Source organism: Pseudophryne corroboree, chromosome 5, assembly GCF_028390025.1.
Source record: "Pseudophryne corroboree isolate aPseCor3 chromosome 5, aPseCor3.hap2, whole genome shotgun sequence".
NCBI classification, from domain to species: Eukaryota; Metazoa; Chordata; class Amphibia; order Anura; family Myobatrachidae; genus Pseudophryne; species Pseudophryne corroboree.
The window spans coordinates 201642700-201667903 of record NC_086448.1 but is presented as its reverse complement, the minus strand read 5'-3'; the positions used below and the strand labels follow the sequence as shown (position 1 = coordinate 201667903).

At 40.0% G+C, this 25204-nt stretch overlaps 1 protein-coding gene across 2 annotated transcripts in view; it reads left to right on the top strand.

Annotated features, from left to right (window-relative positions):
• Nucleotides 1-24902, top strand: part of MKX (mohawk homeobox) — a 151578-nt gene extending 126676 nt beyond the window's left edge. The window contains exons 6-7 of one of the 2 annotated variants that reach the window (XM_063924849.1): nt 21161-21194; nt 23754-24902. In XM_063924849.1, the coding sequence (XP_063780919.1) occupies nt 21161-21194; nt 23754-23943 (224 nt within the window). In that variant the 3' untranslated portion in view covers nt 23944-24902. The remainder of the gene's footprint in view (nt 1-21160; nt 21195-23753) is intronic. The other variant, XM_063924850.1, reaches the window with a different exon arrangement.
• Nucleotides 24903-25204: the final 302 nt, after the last annotated feature.

Here is a 25204-nt window from a genome sequence, read left to right as displayed (position 1 = left end):
ATTTTTTTGTAATACTGCAATAACATATATGGTACCACTCTGCCAAAAAAACCGAGCACTAAGACTTTGTATACATTAATGCTCTAGATATTCCAACTACACATTTTTGGAAAGTAATCCTCTTCCAAGTTTAATTACACTGTAGCCTACATTAAGTTTTACATTATACATTGCATTGCGTTTTAATTACAGTTTCAAGAACAAATAACATGGTTCAGTAATTTATTTAATGATAACTAAACAGTAACACCTTTTTTCTTTTATACACACTATACTATGTCCAAAATACTAAATATCCCGCAGCCCTGAGCTCCAATATATAGAGACCACATAAATTGGTATAAATTCATAAAAGTAGAATGAAACATAGAAAAAACAAACGCTATTTATTTTTGCAGTTCACACTTTGGTAAATGTAGATTTCAGGCACTTCATGAATAAAAATCCACAAACCAAATGTAATTAACATGAAGTCAACTTACACGGCGTATAGTAAGATGTCTGAGTCCTTTTTCTTGGCCAACAGATTTAAGGTGAATTTAAGCCGGTTCTGTGTTGGCAACTGTGGCGTCTAATTGATGGCAAGATAGACAAAGAAAAAAGTGTAAGACTGTTTTGTACATGCAGAAAGGTGAAGGGAAAATTTTCTGGAACATTTAAAAAGTAACATCATAGTCCTTCATAAGACTTAAAGAATTCTGCACCAGTTCCAGTTATTTTAACAAATCCAGGGACTTATTTAACAGAAGCCAGGAAATGACAAAGGTACTAAACATCTACTATTTGTACTGCAGTGGGAATTGGTTCAGTGTGAATAGGCCTACGGCTTTGAATCTTGTACATTATATAATTCCGTAAGTATCTTTTTTCAGCAACAATCCAGAGATGGATTCAAGACAGACCTTTCATAAAGGTATATAATAATGAAAAATGTACTTATCAGATATACTTTTTATTTTAATTATTAATAGTTATTGATATTGTGCACATATTATGCAGCGCTTGCTGAGAATATTTAGACTACAATAAGAAAATACATGTATATTTTGTCGCAAGCAAACTAAAGTTCCTCAGAACCTCAGTGACGACTTCAAACACTTATATCTGCAATGTTTTTTATTTTTACAGAATGTTAATTTTGTCCTGTTATTTTGTACAAAGATAATTGTCATACTTACAGTACCTATTTATAAGGTATTTTTCAAAGGACTACAACTGTCAGTGTTGTATTCTCCGCTAGTTTTATATAATAATTGCAATAAATATCAAGATAATAGCGTTATCTGTTGTTGACATGTGTTATACGACAGTGTGTGTAACATTTTCATTCCACATTTAAAGAGTGGCATCATATAGAACCAAATTGATGTAATTAATTTCTATGAATAAAACAAAGATGATGTCACATGACTGCTTTAGTCATGTGAGCAGTTTATAAAATGCTGGCACCAGCCTCATGGACAAGTGTCTATAAAACTGGTCTCTAATTGAAATACATCATATTTGAGCACAACATGTTACATGGACCATTTTAAGCAGCCATTATAAACTGTGAGGTGAAAAAGCGCTGAGCTTTTCCAGATGAGTCATGAGCACTTCTGGAGCTGGAAAAGCAATAGCCGTAGCACTGTCTGTGTAGCGCCACCCTACAAATGTTCTAATATACTATTTAGGTGTCACTCACTGACAATTTTAATAATCATTCCGCTCGTTTAAAAAGCACTGTAAGGTTAGGCAGAATGAATGAGTTTTTAAATAAATTGTGTATTTTTTTTGTGGATTATTGTATACACATATAATAATAATAATAATAATAATAATAATAATAATAATAATTACAAGTATCAGACACATTTTTTGTTTATTAATACAGCAATTGTTCACATGATGTATCAATGAATGAACCATTTTGGGACACTTTTATCTAGTTATTTATACACTTATATTGCTGTGGTGATTATTATATATACAGGAATTGATGTCTTATGATATTTATGCAACTGATACAATACAATTCTACAATATTCATGCATGATCAATTTCTATATTATAGATTTTAACTTACTAAATACTTACCATACAATATTATTAATAATAGTAGTATTATATTATTACTAAACATTTACTTTATGTTACTATATTTTATTATTAATTTTAGTAGTAGTACTACTACTAGTAATAATATATTACTAAATGCTTACTATATATTATGGGTCAATACTGTTCATCATGGTTCATATTTAATAATTAGGTGGTTTATTTATTTAATGCTTATACAGTATATTAACTTGATTATGCTTTTTCAGTAGAGGCTGAGAGCACTCATTAAGTACTCACCTTGAGGAAATCTCTACCACACTATAATTTTTGGCACATCTGTATATTTTTGTTGATTATAAAACACAGATGATATTCCTTCAATGAACAGCGACCTGCAATTATTACAAATGTTCAGACTTGTAGATAAAACTCAATAACATTCCTTATTCTGTAAGGATCTAATGTACTTGTAGCATGGGTGTTTTCATGCAATCCTATATACTTTTTCTTTCTTTCTAGTGAGTCCTGGCTGCAGACTATTTTGCATTGTATGAGTTGGATGCAGAGCTACATTCATGATATTAGCAGTAATCTGAGTCTAACTATATTTTATACACATCAATTTCCATAAACGTTCCATGGTGAATTGTGTCTCTATGCAAAACAAAACCTAACTCTCTCTATGCATGATGGGAAAATATGCTAATATATTTGCCAGAAAGTAGTAGCAGCAGCAAATATATGTATAATATAAATTATATCTATAGTGATCACTTGGGTTACATTTATAAAAAATGTTTCAGACTTGCCAAAGCAATTATCTAAATTATATATAAAAAAGAATAACATAGTAACAAGGTCATTTATCATAGAAAACACATGACATTCTCCATAAGGTGTAGGAGTCTAGAAGATTATCAGTATCTGCAGTGGCGTCTCTAGAGAGGAGAGGACCTGTGTGCAGACTCTGTGTGTGGGCCCCCTCCTCTCCTGTAGCCGCCGCGCTGCAGCTAGTGCTCTGAGCGCTGTAGACTCTGGCACAGTGCCAGAGTCTAGAGCGCATGCGCAGGACTCCGAAAAATGTCTGCCGTGCCATTTTTTTGGAGTCCTGCGCATGCGCTGTAGACTCTGGCACTGTGCCAGAGTCCCTAGTGGTCAGTGCGCTAGCAGCGGCGCGACGGCTATGGGAGAGGAGGAGGGCCCCACACACGGTCAGTGATGGACTCCGGAAAGGTAAGTATAGGAGAAATGGGTGCGGTATGGGCCCGCACTGGACTCAGGGGCCTGTGTGCACCACACACACTGCACCCATTATAGAAACGCCAATGAGTATCATACATAACGTAATGTGATATCAGTCCATTAATTAAAAAAAAAATTAAAATACATGTAACAAGAAATATGTGTTATTTAGGTAGACATCGTCTGTTCTGTAGCAGCAGATGACAACTTTTTTGGCATGTAGGTACATACTCTGCACCCAAAATATCATAGCAACTGTCCATGGTATATAGTGTCTGTATAAATCAGTGACATGCAGTGAGGTCACTGGCTGGGGAGACACTGGCTAGTATCAGAGTCAGATTTACACACGCACACATATATATGAACCCGTTGGCTCATGTTGGATTTATACAAAGGCTGAGCTGTCTCACCTCTGGTCTCTCCTTGGCCCTGTAATTTCAGCGGAAAGCTGCAAATTTGGTGAGTTTTGACTATAAATGATTAAAATAATACAAAGATGATATTTATAAGTTATAAATATCTTTATTTTATTATTCTGATAATTTTTATAGTCAACACTCTGGAAAATTAGTTATATATGCTAACATTAGGGAATTTGAGGGTCAGGATCATAAAGTAGTTAATCTAGGTTCATATGTAAAACCGAACACGCTCATCACTAATGAGGACTAGGGTCACCTAAATCTTAAACACTCTTGGATTGCTCAGAATTAAGGAGGAAGAAGCATTTTTATTTTAAACTTTATGTACAGTGATCTGGTTAATTCACAGTTTCCACAGGTTGTTTTTTTCTTTGCATGTATTAACATTTTTTGAGATTTGTGCTTTTCTGGAGCCTAGAGCTTAAGTTCTTGGTAATATGAAACAATAGTAATGTTTTAATTTGTAGTTACTATTGGTAAATCTGTTTTTTGTTGTAAACATAATGCAGTGGTTTTTCAAACTTTTTTGAATTACGGTGTGCTAGCGTATCAGAATTTTTTTCGCAGCACCCCTAGGCCAAAAGTTTCTTATTGATAAAGTTTAAAATAAATATTATATTAAGTACATTGGGGCAGATGTATTAACATGGAGAAGGCATAAGGAAGTGATAAACCAGTGATATGTGCAAGGTGATAAACGAACCAGCCAATCAGCTCCAATATGTAAAGTAACAGGAGCTGATTGGCTGGTGCCTTTATCACCTTGCACATATCACTGGTTTATCACTTCCTTATGCCTTCTCCAGGTTAATACATCTACCCCATTGTTTTTATATATCATCCTTAGGTTCAGTTGCGTGGTGAAGGACAAGATATGTTTCTGTTTGTCCACATATTTTATGATTGACAGCCACCAGCACTGGTTTTGCCTATTACATTGACCATAAATAATTTGAATTGGTTCTGGACCACCAATCCAAGGCACTCCTGAAAGTGTCCTGAGGCACCACATGGTGCCACGGCACACAGTTTGAAAACCACTGACATAATGTATTGCTGATTTGTAATAGCAATATGAGAATATGAAGGGGAAGAGACATGGGGCTAACAGAAGGTATAAGTACAATAAAAATAAGGAAATCAGAAGCACAGCACAACAACAATGCCAATATCATCCGATGTGCATCCGATTGCTCCCAAACCATGATGTCCAGGCTCTCTTACATGTGACAATACCCCAAAAAAACTGGAGAACAAAGATAAAGCACATAACTTACACCACTCGGTCCTCTTCATACTGTACCTCCAGCCATCATGTAACGCTACCCTTTGAAGACTAGTGCTGATAATTGTTGGTTGTAGTGATTAATACTGTAGGCTATAAAAATAATCTCTTTGGACATAAGCCATGTGACTTTGCTGGCTGGTGTACACTCAGTAAAAGTCTGTTAACTTTTTAATTTTGAAGCAAGTCTACAGCTTTAGGGTCATGACCCGTACTGTAGATTTTAATTTATGAACTGATTTTTTTTTTTTTTTCAGGTTTAAAAAATGCACTTAAAAAAATTACTAAATCGCAAGTAATTAAATCAGGTATAAGCAAAATAGCTAATTGTGGCATAGAAACGTCTGGGTTAGCTGAGTGATGGATGTGGGTAGAGTTCTACTGTGACAGATATTCTGTAATTAATAGCAGCTGCTATGGTTTTGCAATCTATAAATCTAAATTATTTGTACTAGATATGCATAGACAGAGTACTTTATGCTAAATCTCGGGACTGTGTAATGTGGGTTGACTCCGTTCCTGATTATACGCAAAACCCACCCCTCTTCTACCCCACTTTTCACTTCTATCCAGGCTGGATATATAGGGTTAAAATCTGAGTTTGTTACAATTTGCTTTGTACATACTATAGTCTCAATGAAGCTCTGCATTGGGATGTCCCATTCTATATATATGTTTCACATAAATGGTTCACATTGATATTTAATTCAAGAAGTAAAATAATTTCCAATGGCACAAAGCCTTAAATGCAAATTATACTCCCATATAGCACACTATATTCCAGATATTTCAATTTATGAAAGCTTTATATAAATGATTGCATATTTGGAATAATATATTAAGTGAAGGATAGCTGTTTATTATTTTTTCGGTCATACTTTAACCTGTCTACTGGGCGGAGAATCAGTAAAATACAATTCTCAGCAAGCGTGCTGTGGCCCCTGTGTTGTAGAGTTGCTTTAGGAACTTGGTGATGTTATTGCAATGTCGCGTCAGAGATCTTCCATAAGCTGGTTAACCAATCTAGGTCTCCCCTTCTCTCCTGGGACGTGAAGGTTACACTGAAACCCTGGTTAAAAAAAGTTTAAAAGTAGTAAAAGGAAATCATAAAAGAACAAAAAAAACCCCCATAAAATATATAACACTGTAAAATCCAATTACAGAATGTTAGAGAACTACTCTCTACCGATCTATTGATCTACTACTTATACACTTTCAGTCTGACAGTTTTCATTTTTTGGTTTAGTGTTTGTTAATTTAAAACAGTATAAACATACATCCTACTTACCTAATCTGTCAGAAGGTGCGGGAGAGTCCCTTTTTATAGTGTAATCCCCCATGAGTGGGTAGCTCTCCCAATCCCGCCCACTCTCTAATGAAGTGAGCAGGATGAGGAGATAATACCAGGGATTGCAGGTCATAGGGATGGTGTGGGGTAAAATGTTAAAATGCTGTGAGCACCCAACTCCGTCCAAAGAGTGGCCCACCTGCATCTCCTCTCCAGGCATCTGGAAAGCCATAACTTGCACATATGCATATCTTTTAGACTGTAAGCTCTCAGGAGCAAGGCCTCTTTCCTCATGTGCTTTTCCTTCCCTCACTTATACCATCATCTCCTCCCACTGCCAATAACAGCACCTTGCCCCGCTGCTTATGTGTCTTATGAATGCTGCTGCACCAATGTTTATAAACATTTTCCATGTTCTGCAATGTTTTGTAGTGTTAGTCACTTTTTTATTGCTTTGTTCATATTGTTTCTGTACTCTGTAAGGCACTGCGGATCTCTTGTGGTGCTATATAAATAAAGGACAATAATAATATGCAGTAGTGATCTTAATATACTTCATACTTGGATGACGTACTGATCCCCCGGTGAGTGAGCACAGGAACATGTTCTTCTGTTTGGGACAGGGACAGACATTAGTCAGGGCAGTACGGATGGTGTAATGGTTAGCATTACTGCCTCACAGCACTGAGGTCATAGGTTCGATTCCCACCATGGTCCAAACTGTGCAGAGTTTGTATGTTCTCACAGTGCTTGCCTGGGTTTCCTCCGGGTACTCCGGTTTCCTCCCACAATCCAAAAATATACTGATAGGTTAATTGGCTCCCAACAAAATTAACCTAGTGTGAATGTGTCTGTGTACATGTGATAGGGAATATAGATTGTAAGCTCCACTGCGACAGGGACTGATGTGACTGGTCAAATATTCTCTGTAAAGTGTTGTGGAATATGTGTGCACTATGGGGGTCATTCCGAGTTGTTCGCTCGTTGCCGATTTTTGCAACGGAGCGATTAAGGCAAAAATGCGCATGGTTCGCAGTGCGCATGCGGTTAGTATTTTAACACAAAACTTAGTAGATTTACTCACGCCGGAACGAAGATTTTTCATCGTTGAAGTGATCGTAGTGTGATTGACAGGAAGTGGGTGTTTCTGGGCGGAAACTGGCCGTTTTCTGGGAGTGTGCGGAAAAATGCAGGCGTGCCAGGGAAAAATGTGGGAGTGTCTGGAGAAATGGGGGAGTGGCTGGCCGAACGCAGGGCGTGTGTGTGACGTCAAACCAGGAACGAAACTGACTGAACTGATTGCTATTTGTGAGTAGGTCTGGAGATACTCAGAAACTGCTAAGAAATTTCTATTCGCAATTCTGCTAATCTTTCGTTCGCAATTCTGCTAAGCTAAGATACACTCCCAGAGGGCGGCGGCTTAGCGTGTGCAATGCTGCTAAAAGCAGCTAGCGAGCAAACAACTCAGAATCACCCCCTATATAAATATCTGGTAATATATAAAAATAATGTTAACAAATGGTAGCTGTGGGGCTACTGATAAAAAGAGTGAGCAGAAACTCCTGCAATAAAAGTGAGAACTCCATGCACTGCAGTATAATAGAACAAAAACAAGTGCACAGTGTGACGGATGCTATATTTTTATTACCGCTTTTTCGTCTATTTGCCTTTGGTCATCTGTGTAGAATCATTTTGCAGTATACCTATTAAACGTATGTCACATTTAAAAAAATCACAATTAAAATATTATATTACGTCAGTGATTTGTTTTTATACTAACCTCTATAATGTTATAAAATGATCTCCTACTAGGAATTATGTGTTTTAGATATCATTTTCCATTTACAACAAGCTCGTTAGCAGCTTGTGTACTCTCACATCACAAATAAGTGCAATGCATAATCAGAGGCAGATTTCAGATTTTGTCAAGTTGTGTCTACGTAAACACAGCTCACCATAAGCAAGTTGGACTGGAGAGTTTGCTTTTATCTGTGCCAACACCCGCTGACCTTGGAATGGCTCTCTCCAATGTCTGCTTCTAATGAGAGGGAAAGTTCAATCCTTTAACAAGTATTGCTGACAAACTGTTTAGTTACTTGAGTGATGCAGCAAATGTGTTAGGGACATATTTTCTTCATTTGCTGTTCCCTAAGCTTTTTATTTTTGCAGTGCGACAACAATAGAAAAACTGAGGTATGGAACAATAGGATCCTGGGACAGATGGAGTGTACTGTATGTATACCCAGCTCTTGTGTGACAGCGATTTCTAATGAGCTGTGTACACACATTTTACTTCACGCTGCATCTGTTACTATTAAACACGCCTGTATTTCGCTATATACTCAGAGCATCTGCCAGTGAAAAGTGGCAAAAAAAGCCCAGAAAACATGCAGAAAAACTTCTATTAAAAATAAAACAAGCTGGATGTAATAACTTTGTTCAATTTAGAGTTGCATTGTTTATAAAACCCCTTCTTGTGGCTAGTGTGTTTTACAGACCTTTTATCTAGTAGCTGAAGTCATGGCCGGCCCCAGTTCTACTACTACCTAGTACCCTGTATCGCAGCGCTGAATTTGCTCTGTTCAGTCCGTCTGTACTGGTGGTGCGGTGTCCCGCACTCACGGGCACTGGCATCTCAAGACACCGCACCACCAGTACAGCCGGACTGAACAGAGCAAATTCACCGCTATGATACTCATACTCCGAACAGGTACCTCCTTGCTTTCAGGGTGCTGTGAGAAGTGCTGCAGGGCATGGTTAGAGACCTTTAGGCACCAGTGACCGGTCAGCCATCGGGCCACGGAACACTGCTGCTGACCCTGTCTGCTTTCCATACACATCACAATAGGTCAGAGTATTGCTCACCCTGCACCAATACCAGGGGCATATGCAGGGAAGCAGCATACTCTGAGGGCAGCCCGTGTGTCTTTATTCTATATCTTTTCTGACACTCTATCATCCTCTACGTCGGCGCTCTCTCATTGTGGGAAATGATCTACTGAGTCCCCTGCGCTGAATACAACAGGGCACTCAGGTCGTTACACTACAACAGCAGAAGCACCAAATTATCCTCGTTCCAAACCCTGTGACACTGTGGGACACGCTCATCACTATAAATGCACCTGCACACAGTGAGCAGCAGCTGCCCCAATTAGTGTCATAATACAAGATTGTCTGTTACTACTAGAGATGAGCGGGTTCGGTTCCACGGGATCCGAACCCCCCCCGAACTTCAACCATTTTACACGGTTCCAAGGCAGCCTCGGATCTTCCCGCCTTGCTCGGTTAACCAGAACGCGCCCGAACGTCATCATCCCGCTGTCGGATTCTCGCGAGATTCGTATTCTATATAAGGAGTCGAGCGTCGCCGCCATTTTCACTCGTGCATTGGAGATTGTACGGAGAGGACGTGGCAGCGTTCTCTACCTGAAAAGCTCTGTAATCTGTGCTCAGTGTGCTGCAAATATCTGTGCTCAGTGTGCTGCAAATAATCTGTGCTTAGTGTGCTGAAAATGTCTACGTTCTCTGCCTGAAAACGCTCTATATCTGTGCTCAGTGTGCTGCAAATATCTGATCAGTGTGCTGCATTGTGGGGACTGGGGACCACCAGTATAAGTATATACATGATGTGGCCATTCACTGGTACCTGGGGACAGAACGTATACTGGATTCCCCCACAATGCAACTTTATATCTGTCATCTATATACATGATGTGGTCATTCACTGGTACCTGGTGACAGAACGTATACTGGATTCCCCCACAATGTAACTTTATATCTGTCACCTATATACATGATGTGGTCATTCACTGGTACCTGGTGACGGAACGTATACTGGATTCCCTCACAATGTAACTTTATATCTGTCACCTATATACATGATGTGGTCATTCACTGGTACCTGGTGACAGAACGTATACTGGTTTCCCCCACAATGTAACGTTATATCTGTCACCTATATACATGATGTGGTCATTCACTGGTACCTGGGGACAGAACGTATACTGGATTCCCCCACAATGTAACTTTATATCTGTCACCTATATACATGATGTGATCATTCACTGGTACCTGGTGACAGAACGTATACTGGATTCCCCCACAATGTAACGTTATATCTGTCATCTATATACATAATGTGGTCATTCACTGGTACCTGGTGACAGAACGTATACTGGATTCCCCCACAATGTAACTTTATATCTGTCACCTATATACATGATGTGGTCATTCACTGGTACCTGGTGACAGAACGTATACTGGATTCCCCCACAATGTAACTTTATATCTGTCACCTATATACATGATGTGGCCATTCACTGGTACCTGGTGACAGAACGTATACTGGATTCCCCCACAATGTAACTTTATATCTGTCACCTATATACATGATGTGGCCATTCACTGGTACCTGGTGACAGAACGTATACTGGATTCCCCCACAATGTAACTTTATATCTGTCACCTATATACATGATGTGGTCATTCACTGGTACCTGGTGACAGAACGTATACTGGATTCCCCCACAATGTAACTTTATATCTGTCACCTATATTATACATGATGTGGCCATTCACTGGTACCTGGTGACAGAACGTATACTGGATTCCCCCACAATGTAACTTTATATCTGTCACCTATATACATGATGTGGTCATTCACTGGTACCTGGTGACAGAACGTATACTGGATTCCTCCACAATGTAACTTTATATCTGTCATCTATATAATAATTATAGTAGTACAGTACAGTAGGCCATTGCTGTATCTTGCAGCTCTGTGTCACTGCAAGTATCCATTCCATATCTGTGCGGCATTTTTGTGAGCAGTATATATAGTATTACAGTGCAGCATTTTGGTGACCCAACAGTATATAGGTGTGCAGAGCCGGCCTTAGGCATAGGCAAACTAGGCAAATGCCTAGGGCATTTGGTATGCTTAGGGGCACCAGCAGCTACTGCTGATTAAAATGATATGCGGCATGCCTATATTCTGTGTGTGACTGCGGATGTATCTGCATACGAAACGCTACGTTGCAGTGTATTCCTGGAAATCACTGTAATGTAGCATTTCGTATGCAGATACAGCCGCAGTCACACACAGAAATATAGGTATGCTGCATATCATTTTAATCAGCAGAAGCTGCTTGTGCACCCTAGCCACATAGTAATGCAAATAAGATGCATTTTCATAAACGAAAGGCGCCCGACGTTAGCAGAGCTGCCAGCTGACTCATGCCAGGCATCTCCTGCAAGAACTAGTGGCGGTGCTAGGGGGCACCAGCCAAAATCTTGCCTAGGGCATCATATTGGTTAGGGCCGGCTCTGTAGGTGTGTACAGTAGGCCATTGCTGTATCTTGCAGCTGTGTGTCACTGCAAGTATCCATCCATTCCATTATCTTCCAGTGATTTGGACCAATAATACCATTGATTAGAACGAATAATTCCAGTGATTTTGTCATTTTCTTCCATTGATTTGGACCAATAACACCATTGATTAGAACAAATAATTCCAGTGATTTTGTCATTATCTTCCAGTGATTTGGACCAATAATACCATTGATTAGAAAGAATAATTCCAGTGATTTGGACCAATAATACCATTGATTAGAACAAATAATTCCAGTGATTTTGTCATTTTCTTCCAGTGATTTGGACTAATAATACCATTGATTAGAACGAATAATTCCAGTGATTTTGTCATTTTCTTCCAGTGATTTGGACCAATAATACCATTGATTAGAACGAATAATTCCAATGATTTTGTCATTTTCTTCCAGTGATTTGGACCAATAATACCATTGATTAGAACAAATAATTCCAGTGATTTTGTCATTTTCTTCCAGTGATTTGGACCAATAATACCATTGATTAGAACGAATAATTCCAGTGATTTTGTCATTTTCTTCCAGTGATTTGGACCAATAATACCATTGATTAGAACGAATAATTCCTGTGATATTGAGGTGTTTGTGTTGCTTAGCTTAGTCGTCCAGCGACCACAGTGCACCTCTTTTTCTCTTTTCTTTGCATCATGTGCTGTTTGGGGCCAAGTGCCATCCTGCCTGAAACTGCAGTGCCACTCCTAGATGGGCCAGGTGTTTGTGCCGCCCTCTTGGGTCGCTTTGCTTAGTCATCCAGCGACCTCGGTGCAAATTTTAGGACTAAAAATAGTATTGTGAGGTGTGAGGTGTTCAGAATAGACTGGAAATGAGTGGAAATTGTGGTTGTTGAGGTTAATAATACTATAGGATCAAAATTACCACCAAATTCTATGATTTAAGCTGTTTTTGAGGGGTTTTTGAAAAAAAAACACCCAAATCCAAAACACACCCGAATCCGACAAAAAAATTTCAGGGAGGTTTTGCCAAAACGCGTCCGAATCCAAAACACGTCAGCGGAACCGAATCCAAAACCAAAACACAAAACCCGATAAATGTCCGGTGCACATCTCTAGTTACTACCCCTCCACTCTTGCAAGGAGTTTTACCTTTATCCTGCAAGACATACTCTCACATTGCATGTTATAATTAGCAATATTGACATTAAGAGCTGATATCATCAAGTATTTGGCAATTTTGTGAGATATTCTGTGGTGTGGACTCATTGGTGATTGTTATTTGGAGTCATTATTATTCTTTACCGGCTGTATACAGTATCTGCACTGTGGACTGTGTTACCTACTGTATCAATAGGAATTTTCTGAGACCTTGAAAATATGGTACCAGTTTTGAAAAAGAAAAAGAAAAATAATTATTTCACTCAAGCTTTCTGAATTATCAGTGAACTACACATTGTCTATTTGAAGCATTTATTACAGCAAGAGAATTTATTATCTCTGCTATTATCTACAACTGATGTTTGTCTATCTGTATATGATTACAATACTTAGGGGTATATTCAATTAAAGTCGAAAGCTGCCGTCTGTCGAAAACACTGCAGTTTTCGACTTTTTAAGGACGAATCGTGATTCGAGCTCTTCAATATATCCCAAAATTTTTCGACAAGTCGATGAATTCGACTTGTAGAAAAGCACGTGCATCGGCGGAATAGCTGCTGATCCACGTGCTTGTGTTGAAGTTTTTGGCCCCCTTTTCAACCATATCAGTCCGACATAAAAAGATGTCGGACTGAGATGAGGGATTAGAGCAGGAGAGAGGGGGGAGCCGCAGGGAGACGGGGGACAGACGCAGGCATATAGAGGAGATCAGCGCTACAGTAGCGCTGCAGCAGGATGTTACATAGCCGCGCCGCTCACGGCAGCTTCCACCCGGCTCCAGCAAGTGAGGTCACGCTTGCTGGAGCCGGGTGGACACTGCCGTGAGGTCGGGCGGCTGTGTGACATCCTCCTGCAGCGCTATTGTAGCGCTGATCTCCTCCGTCTACCGGCAGCTGTCCCCGCTGGTCTCCCCGCGGCTCCCCCCCTCTCCTCCTCTGGGTCCCTCATCTCAATTCGACTTGAAAAAGTCGAATTGAGATGAGATTTGAATAGGCGTTGTCGGATCCATTCCGACAAATGCATGTCGGGAATGAATCCAACGCTAATTGAATATACCCCTTATTGTTTTTAAAGCACAGTAATAAAAGTAATATTTTATAACTAGAAGAGTGCCCCCAGAAAAAGAGAGTTTCTTCTGTGACTTCTTATTCTTCCCTTTGACTATAAATAAAATATTATTCCCTTACCTTATCCAGTTCCTGATGCTTACCAGGATCACCTCGGATCTGCATGCTGACATTCATACCATTAACTAAATCAACCTATTATTTAAAAATAAATGTATATATATATTTGGTGCTTCCATAGGCAGACAGGGAACAGTATGCATATACTGTACCAACAGTGTTACTTGCCTGAGCACAGTTAAATAAGATAAAAACAAATCAATGGCACTAGTAACAAATAACATATTGTAGACAGGTTTTCCTACACATGTTACCTACGCAAATACCGACTTACCAGAAGGAAAACTCTTCAATGTTCCATCTCTTAATGACGGAAGTATTCTTAGTTTTATTTGGTTTCCAATGTGAGGCAAATTTCATTCCAGAAAACTTCCTGTTACTCCTGGATAAGGGTGCTTAGTGGATGGTATGTTCAGAGTCACCACTGAGCCAATATTATTGTGTGTATCTCTTTCATTACTATGGTTGTCTTCTCTCCAGAATTTTTTATTTTTGGGGAGCTGTCTAAATTTATTACTTCAAATTTTTCGCCGGTGCCATGATTTCATAGTGATATGCCAGGTATGTGGTCAACAGCATACATTATATTGCATCCGGTCATTAGGCTACAGGCAAAAATTGTTTTAGATATGCATCATTTGGTGCCTTAGTCACCTTTTCATTGGTTGTTATGATTTGTTATTACTGCATGTGCCTTTTATTATGCTGTATAGTACAGACGTGCTATGCCAAATGTGTGACTTATGCAAATCTGTGTAGAGACAGTTCTGTGGTTCATAAGATGTCATGTGACTGTGGTTTTTATTTTATATTGACTGCATTAGGGCTAAGTTAATAAAGCAGTGCAAACAGAAGTGCGTCTGCCAAAAGATGAGCAACTTGCCCCAGGCGGAAGAAAGCAAATGGCAGCAAGAAAGGGGAATTATATATTGATTTTATATAAATAAAACAAATCCATAAATGGCAGTACTAAGGATGAAAGGCAGAGTGAAAATAGAACTCTAAGGTGGGTATACAATTAGGTGCGATCCGTTTTCGGCATATTGAAAGGGCTGGACATCGTTATTTTTGACTGATGGTCATTGTCGCTGTATCCAATTAGGGTCAATTTCAGTTGCCAAAATAAAAAGCAACTGCGATCACGCAAAAACACATGGGATTGGGGATAAATCCCCAATCCCATGTATTATTGCGGCTGCGTCAGACCGTTTATCAGCCATTTACAAGCCCAATTATGCTTCGGGTGCCTGAGACAATAATCTGCGATAACTGCTGGCATTGGTGAAGTGCGCACCGCGTCGGGGCTAATAGGCTAGCCCCCGGCGATATGATTACCCGCAGTCATTGACCGTGTGTAATTGAATACCCCCTTAATAGTATAGACCCTTTCAGAATACAGCTTGTTCCCACTTGAAATCACTACCAGCCTGTGTCGGATTGGGATATAAAGGGCCCACCGGGGGAATGCAGTGATAGGGGCCCATACTTAGGGGTGTGACCAGCCTACAAAGGGGGTGTGGTCAGCCTCCACAGAGGCTTGAAATGCACAATAGTCTTGTGCAGTGTAATGCAACATATCTACCATGTATAATACAAGTGCACAGTCTGGAACCTGATCCCTAGAGGAAGGAGTGGGCCCTCAGACAGTGGGGCCCACCAGTGGTTTCCCCTGTACCCCTGTGGGCCAGTCCGACCCTGCTACCAGCCCATTGCTAAAATGAACCAGGGATCTTCATTGTCCTCTCCCAAACCCTAGGCATTGGGTGCTGGGTAATCAAAAACAGTAGGAACCCTGGAATAGTTCCAAAAAAACACAGTGAAGTATATTTAAAAAAATAATAATATTATTAACACAATAGCGCGGGGTCGCGATTTCTTTAGGCCTGTTCTCTGTAGTCTACACTACACGTACTGTACATTTATGATTAAGCATAAACCCTTAGGCAATTACATACTTATTTTCAGAAACACGTGTTTTAATCACATTTCCAGCAATCACTTTACCCCATGAAGGTGGCTATCTAAGGGGGTAATTCCAAGTTGATCGCAGCAGGAATTTTGTTAGCAGTTGGGCAAAACCATGTGCACTGCAGGGGGGGGCAGATATAACATGTGCAGAGAGAGTTAGATTTAGGTGGGTTATTTTGTTTCTGTGCAGGGTAAATACTGGCTGCTTTATTTTTACACTGCAATTTAGATTGCAGATTGAACACACCACTCCCAAATCTAATTCTCTCTGCACATGTTATATCTGCCTCCCCTGCAGTGCACATGGTTTTGCCCAATTGCTAACAAAAATCCTGCTGCGATCAACTTGGAATTACCCCCTATATGTGACTGGTCTGGTTAGAAACACAGGTACTGATATTTTAGCTTGTTTCATTGCCTTTTATCTTGAGCTCTATAAAAGTCTTGGGAGACAGAAGGTGTTAGTGCTTTAAGACAAAAAAAAAAACAACTAAAGTGTGTTAAACACATTATTATATAGCGGGCATGTTTCAGCAGAAAATATCACATACAATATATCACAGAGAAGGATTTGTAAACATTGCAGCATCTGGCACGTGGCAAGTGTCTATGTGACTCAATCATAAAAGTGTACAGGAATTTCTGTGCATAACACAAAGTGTGGGGGATTCTAAAAGTTTATTCAAGTAACTCCTATGTCCAGGACCCATAAAGCACTTTCTGACCTCTGAGAGCAGCGCCAGTGTGCATACTGTGATAATATTAAACGCACTGCCTTATTTTATTCCCCTATTACATTCCATTTTATCTAAAGCAGACTTATGTGTGGTTTTCATGAATCAATTACTATTTTAGTTTGTTTTATAGAAGGCATGCTGTGAAAATATGATCATTTTTAACATAGAAAATGAAATATCCGTGTTGCATTAAAGGCTGAGCTTTGCTTGGCGCAACAAATATTTTAAAGCACTTGCACTGGCTCAGATGCGGTGAACACATGTGCATGAACTTCATCAGCACCAAATACATCGATGTAATCTAAAATCAATGAAATGCAGCCTTAGATGCAATATGGAATATGGAAATGATCCTACGGCTTCAGGGTTCCATGTACCAGTTAAAGGGCTGTAAACATGAAAAACGCACACACATTCTACACTACATGAGCCCCATTATATTTAAAATTCGCTCGATTCCCACTGGAGTAAGGTAATTGAAGACAAAATTTGAATAAGACATTTTCCTGAGCAATAGTCACAAGCAGCAGGGCTGTATTAACATATGGCCACACTGGCAGCTGCCTAGGGCCCCAAAATTTTAGGGGCCTTTGAGTAGGGGCGGACTGGGCCAAGGGGGCATCCACCAGACAGTGAATGTCTGTCAGCATGCTGACTGGTGGATTGCTGAAGTTATCCACCAATCAGAGTGCTGATAGCCATTCACTACATAGAACGATGTGGAGAGACGGTGCAGGACTGCAATAGTAGAGGTAGAAGTTAGTGATCCCAGTGCATTGCTTTGCCCAGGGCCTACAATACTGTTAGGATGGCCCTGACAAGCAGTGTATGGTTGAGGCCTTGTTTGGCTAGCCTGGCAAAAGTGGGTAGACACCTGGGCTCTGACTTCTGCCAGTTTGGTGGAATTAGTGGACCATAGTTATATTTAAATCCACTTCTTTGTGTTTATCCCTGTGTGTATATATTCTGTATATTATTAGCTTCATGATTGACTAGTTTGTATCTAAATAAAAACGTGCTTATATACATTGACTGTGATCATGTGTTCCTATCCATGCTGAGATACTTTGGTTCCCTGCTGCCTAGTCTGTCATTAGCGGTCTGCCCGTTAGAATCACATTCTGTTATCACCTTGGTTCTATCTTCACAAATGCGGTTATTCCCAATTACCAGTTTGTGAATTAAGGTGTGTACACACGGTGAGATAAATCTGTAAGATTTTGACTATATAGTCAAAAGCTTAAGGAAAGTTAGTTAACATCTCAAGGTATTTGGCAGCTCGTGATACCGATTTGATCCCGATGTGCGCTCCTGTGGGGTCATAAGGCTAGATAGACTGTGCAGGCAAGTCAGTCTTGACTATCTAGTGTATATCTAGTACAAAGTATAGTCAAAATTGGCACTTAGTTAAAATTGTACACAGTCAAAATCGAAAGTACAGATAGTCAAAATCTGTGCTATCTGCTCTGGGGGAGTTCAAGGGAAATCACATAGTCAAAATCGGGCATAGCAAGGATCTCACCGTGTGTACACACCTTAAGATTCCACCTCTCTGCTGGCAGACATGGGTTCTCCTCAACTACAGGAATCCATGACAGTTTTTCGGCAGCGGAGTTTACAATCTACATTCCCTGTGGAATGCTGCAAAGATGCTTATGACCACAGTGGTGCAGTGTAAAGTCACCCATATATTTTATTATTTTCACAATACTTAAGCTAATAAATAAAGACACAGACAGCTACAGTATGTAAACTGGGGGGGAAAAAGAGGTCACAGACAAATTTATTAAATAATTTGAAATTGTTAAATTAAGGATGGTGGCAAAAAAAGCAATGCTACCTCGGCCATAGCCCAGTTAATAAATATTTAAAAGACTAAATGGGGGCGGAATTTCCGACCCCTGTGCAAACCGCCTTAGATACTACCACCTCCCCTTAACTAGCCCAGTGCTGATCCCTCCCTGACATGGAGACCTGATCCTCCACTAAGGTAGTGACCTACTGACCTTTCAGTAAGGGGAAATGCTAGTCAAGCTCTGCTGTGCCTAATTAAGGTTAAGGTGGTGGCTGATTGGGGGGTACAGCCTGCTCTGGGGTCACATTCCAGCAATAACATAGCTTCTATCTATATATATGATTCTTCTTTTTTTTTATTATTATTTTTATTTCTTATGTTTTTTTGTATTTGACTGATTTTGAATATCTTTTGGTCTGTTTATCCTTCTAAATGCAATATGTGGTCTTTAAAATAAAATATACAACTTATATACAATTGGGCACCAATGACTTTCCCCCAGCACACTCCATGCTCCTGCCGGCCTCGGAGCGGGCTGGGGGGAAGTCATTGGCGGGGTAAGTGACATATATGTTATTTTTTTGATGTGACACATTGTTATTACACTGTCCCGAGGAAGGGAACTTGTTCCCTAAAACGTTGATGTGCACAATAAAGGCACCCATGTTGGGGTTCATTCCACGTCTAATACAGTCTCTGAGTGCCGCCTGCAGTTTCTTCTGGTATATTGTGGGTGCGACTACCCCCCAGGAGGGCACCAGAGCAAATCTCCATTGAAGGAAAAGGAGTGCCGGGAATATGTTGCATTTTATATTATATACCTGGCATAATGTGTATAATGGGCTTTACCTGGTGTAATGTGTGTAAGAGGCTCTACTTGGAATTATGTGTATAAGGGCTCTACCTGGCATAATGTGTATATTGTGTTCTACCTGGCGTAATGTGTGTAGGGTGCTCTACCTGGCGTAACATGTATGGGGGGCCCTACCTGGTGCAATATGTATAGGTGCACTACCTGGTGCAATATGTACAAGTGGCACTACTGTGTAGTGTAATGTGAATTGGTACTATTATGTGACCACGCCCCTTCCCCATGAAGCCTATTTTTTTTACACGTGCCTTAGGTGCGCACTGTCCCTATTTTAACTATGGGGGGGGGCGCTGATGCTATTTCTTGCACACAGCGCTAAAATGTCTAGTTACGGCACTGCCAAATCGAGCCACCGAGGAGTGCTGCTTTCCTCCTGCTGCACATCTCCTGTTGGAAGAAAAAGCATAAAATACATTCCAACAATTTAAGTACTGTAAATACTAAACAAACCAGGGGGTAAATTTACTAAGGTGGGAGTTTTTTTAGAACTAGTGATGTTGCCCATAGCAACCAATCAGATTCTACTTAACATTTATCAAGCTGCTTCTAGAAGATAATAGATAGAATCTGATTGGTTGCTATAGGCAACATCACCAGTTCTAAAAAAACCTCCCACCTTAGTAAATTTACCCCCAGGTTGGGTTGGCGGGAGGGATCACAAACTGGAAAGAGGAAGTTTTCTCCTCATCCAGCCCTAATATAAGGTAAAACATCCTGCCCTCAAGGAACATCCAACAGGGTGCTTATATTCTCTCAAGCTCTCAAGTATGTTTTTCTCTTTTGTGACATTATTTATTTACCAATCTTTGTCTTTGTTCTTTTATGATCACTAAGGTTATTGGGTGCCTAAGGACTTTCCCTAGACATATTGATGAATATATTATACATATCCTCCAACTGTACCTTTTTGGAAGGTACAGTACCTTTTTTTTATGGTCTGTACCTGCCAAAAAAGGCTTTGTACTGATTTTTGACTCCCCAAATTAACATTGAAAGTATAGGAAAGGGTTTGTGGCCATGCCCCTTTTACCAGTGGTCACGCCTCCTTTCCCAATTTGAAGCGGTTTTCATGTGTAAAATGTTGGAGGGTATGTATCATATATATAGCAAGACGACCAAACATGATTTTACATACACATAACCAGAAGAAGGTGGGAGAAGCTGACTTTTCCACCTATGCAATACTGCACAGTATACAAAGCACAGCAGGAGTGGAAATCATATGCACTAGGACATGACCAAAGAGGAACATACTAACAGCTCCAGGCAGAACAATGCAAAGCCTATGGCCTAGAGATGCTGGTTGGTTACCGGGGGTTTGCACAACATTGCTCTCTTCAAATGGATCATTAAATAACCGTATAAATGTTGATGATCTATACCATAGAATTTTACACCACTCCTAGTGGGCGGTGACATAGGGGTGTCTATTCAGATGCACATAGATGGCAGTGTACTGAGACTGTCGCGGGTGTGTCACTAATAAAGGTTGCATACAAAGACACTTCATCGCTCACTCACACTAGAAACCGCCATACTCAGACGGAGAATGTGCACCTAGCATAGGACATTCAGAGACATTGCAGTACCAGCGAATGGTTCTATAGCAGAATTAGCATAAAGTAACAGACACTGCAGCGGCAAGAGACGCAGACATAGATGCAGCTGCGCCCCACTCAGAATAAGTGTTACCCCCTAGTGTTACTAAGTGATGGTAAAAGTAATACATTGTTGTCAACATTCACTTCTTCATTCATTTCTGATACAATTTAATAATTTTACAAAAAATAACTCACATGCAATTTTTTTTCCTTCATTTTAGACACTCTGGAATCTGGGACAAATAAGTGTCAAAGGTGAGTCCGCTGTATTACATCTGTATGCTGCAAACAAATAGAAAGTGTGTGCTTTGTTGTTAACAAGTTTCCGCTTCATGAGGCAAAGCTGAAGATAGTATAGTGATTAGTGATGACAAAACTGTGTCACGTGTGATGTACCAGTCATGTGTGTGCGCGTGCATGTGCGTGTGTGGTGCTTCACACTATTGTGTCTTCGCTTAAATGATATTTTCTAAGTGTGTGTAATGGACATCATTGCACAGTGTCATCATTGCACTCTCCACCATTATATCTGGGGTGCAGAGGGAATGTACAGTAGCTACAATGTTTAAACAATAACATAGAAACTCTGCACTCACATATGCATTGTGAAGACTCTTAACTGTTCTCTATGTAAAAATGGGGAATGGTCATTTCACATAATGCCATAAAGGTTTGGCTGACCAGCTGCACCACAGTCTTCCTGGTCTGGTCAGTCCTATATTGCCATTTATTTAAACATGACAGTTGCTACGTGAACTACGCTTCTGGTTCCTGGCTTGACTGCACACTGACATTTAAAGACAAGACCTCTCCCAAGCATAGCAGCTCTTATACACGGTCACCTACTGTAGGTAATCACCTGACACAAGTTGGATTAAATGACCGGGGTGCAAGATAAATGTGACCACAAAAAAGTGAAATAAAGGCATTGAACCACTGCACTCTCAACTGCTATAGCCATACTGTACTTGCTAGATTCAGTATGATATCTCGATGGACGGAATGCCGGCGGTCAGAATGCAGGCAGCGGCATCCCAGCCATCAGAATCCCAACAGCCCCCTGGAAAGTACCCTAACCCTCCCCTGCCCCTATCCTAACCCTCCCTTGTGGGTGCCTAAACCTAACCCTACCTGGTAATGCCTAACCCTAACCCTCGCTTCCCCACTGCCTAAACCTAAGCCTCTTTGCTTGGTGCCTAACCCTAACCACCCCTTCTAAGTGCCTAAACTAAGCCTCCTTCCCCAGTACCTAACTGTACCCTTCCCGTCCCTGCACCCTAACCCGAACCCCTCTTCTGGTGCCTACTGCACTAGTATTATGCCATTAATTCAAACATAGACCCCCTGATAACAATCACTTAAATCAAATCAATTCTGGGTGTGCTGCCACAAACTATATTGTTGCCAATATACTAGACTGTAATACAGGAAAAAAGAAAATAATTGGTCTTACAGTGGCACACTGATAAATGTAATCATTATACACAATTAAAATGTAACTTTATTATCATCATGTTAAAAGGCCTGTAACTGCGAAATATTAAGAACAAGAAATGTTTTTTTAAAATCTTTTTCTTGATCTTAATAATTAAGTTACAGGCCTTTTAACATGATGATAATAAAAATTACATTTTAATTGTGTATAATTATTACATTTATAAGTGCGCAACTGTAAGACCAATTATTTTCTTCTTTTCTATAATACAGGGAAATTATCCCATTTGAATGTTTATATCTATGATTTTTTTTCAAGTCTATAACAGGTACAAAATGGGGGTGAGGTGCAATCAGGGAGATTGCTAGACTATTCAGGAAGTCAGGGAGATTGCTAGACTATTCAGGAAGTCAGGGAGATTGCTAGACTATTCAGGAAGTCAGGGAGATTGCTAGACTATGACAGGAAGTCAGGGAGATTGCTAGACTATTCAGGAAGTCAGGGAGATTGCTAGACTATTCAGGAAGTCAGGGAGATTGCTAGACTATTCAGGAAGTCAGGGAGATTGCTAGACTATTCAGGAAGTCAGGGAGATTGCTAGACTATTCAGGAAGTCAAAGAGATTGCTAGACTATTCAGGAAGTCAGGGAGATTGCTAGACTATTCAGGAAGTCAAAGAGATTGCTAGACTATTCAGGTAGTCAGGGAGATTGCTAGACTATTCAGGAAGTCAGGGAGATTGCTAGACTATTCAGGAAGTCAGGGAGATTGCGACTATTTCAGGGAGTCTCCCTGACATTTAGCGAGAATTGGCAAGTATGCCTACAGATGTACCTATGCTTATCTATGCCGCGATGTGCTTGCAAGTGCGCACGCATCGTGGCATAGTGCGTACGCGCTACCGTGCAACTTATCACAGCGGGCGTTCGCTCCATAGGCTAACATGATGTGCGCATGCATATGCACGTACGCGTGTACGCCTCGCGGCAACGATGAACGTGGCTACATCTGTGTATCTGGAGTGCAAGATGTAAGCACATTGTTTAACTCTTTTGTTGCGGAAGATGAGTCTGCATCTACCTTAAGAGTACAATCCCCACTCATTCTCCACAGCAAAGTGGGCCAGAAGAATATAAAGTGATTTACTTCCTCCTGCCAGGTCCTGGTGACTGACAGGGAATTGTAAAGCTCATCGATGCATGACATTGTCACTTTTTATTGTGCAGTATATGGCCACTTTAAGAATGGCAGAATTCCTAATATCCTTTACAATCTCCAGCCTACATAGTAATGAATGTGACCATTTCATCATTTATGCATACTCTACTGTTTTTTAATAAGCAAGCTGATGCAATTGTGTTTTTGTTCACTTAATCTAGTGCAGTTAATAAAAGAGGGGCCAGCAAGGATGAGACATACTGGCGGGAGATCAATGCAGCGATGGCTTTAACGAACCTCGCACAAGGAAAAGACAAACTGCAAGGGACCACCAGTTGTATCATCCAGAAATCCTCACATATATCAGAAGTAAAAACTGTCAAAGTGCCACTAATTCAGCAATTCCAATGACTGAAGCTTGCCTTTCTAGAAACAACGGAGAACCTGGGACTGGTGGATGCAGCCACAAGCATGTTTTTGCCTTAGAACAATTAAATGACTGTTTTTTTTCTATAAGCAACCCCGCAAGACTTGGACTTACATGCATTTGATACTCTGTCCTCCGGGTTTTACAGAGCAATGTAAATTTTAATGTCTTAATTTTTTAATCAAATACTAACTTATTTTATGTTACAGAGCATAAATATTCTGCTTATAAGTAAAACTGATTGCCTTGCTTTTACCATATGTGCCTTTACCGACAGAAATAAGCTAGAACGTGGGCATGATATAAAATATTAATGCCTTAAATTATGAATGCCATAATGCTTTGTCTTGTATTTAATCTTGGACTTCATGTTTGTAGTCAGGTCAAAGTAAAACTTACCTGTACTAAAATGAATATATCTTAATTTGTTGTAAAAGAAAAGAAATGATGCAATCATTGCTGAGGTTTATTAATGGTCACCAGTAGCAAAGGTGCATTTCAGATTAGGTACATTTCCATCATAAGAATTCTAGGACTTGTTCAGGGTACAATAGGATTAGAGGTGGTTCATTGCAGAAGCCCGTCACACACTAAAAACCACATTCAATCCAATAGATCTTTATTAACCTGTCACAGTAAGCCCTGTTGACGACAAAATGACAACCATGCATCTGAAATTTTGTTCTAAGATCCCTCCCATCATTGAACCTAATATATTGTATAGAGCAATACTATAGTAACCAATGTATTCCCCCAAAAATGACTGTTTAATCCTGATTTATTTTTAAATATTAGTCAGTATATCACATTGCTTTGGAAGTAATAAGAACATACTAAAGCAGTACTGAACTTGTAATTAAAGTGCATCAATTGTCTAGACTAAGTGGAGGCAGATATTTTGCTTGCTGAGGTAAAACAGTGCTCTGTCTTTATACCACCCACCTCTTTATGGAGCTACCCTCGCTTGTCACCAAGTATCTTCTCACGAAAGTGCATTACAATGTGTTAGTTCCACACTCAGGAGCAGATTCAATTAGCCGCAGGGTTTACCTCATGGCTAATTGTCTACTCTGAGCTAGTCAATGAAGGGCTACTATCCCACACGTTAAGCCCCAGAGGGTGCATTTAACATGATTTTTTTCCTTGCAGCCTCAGGACCTCTGGGACTTAACCCATGGGGTAACCCATAGGGACAGATTAAATTGCCCGCTGAGTTTACCATGTGGGTAAAACTACATTTTTAAC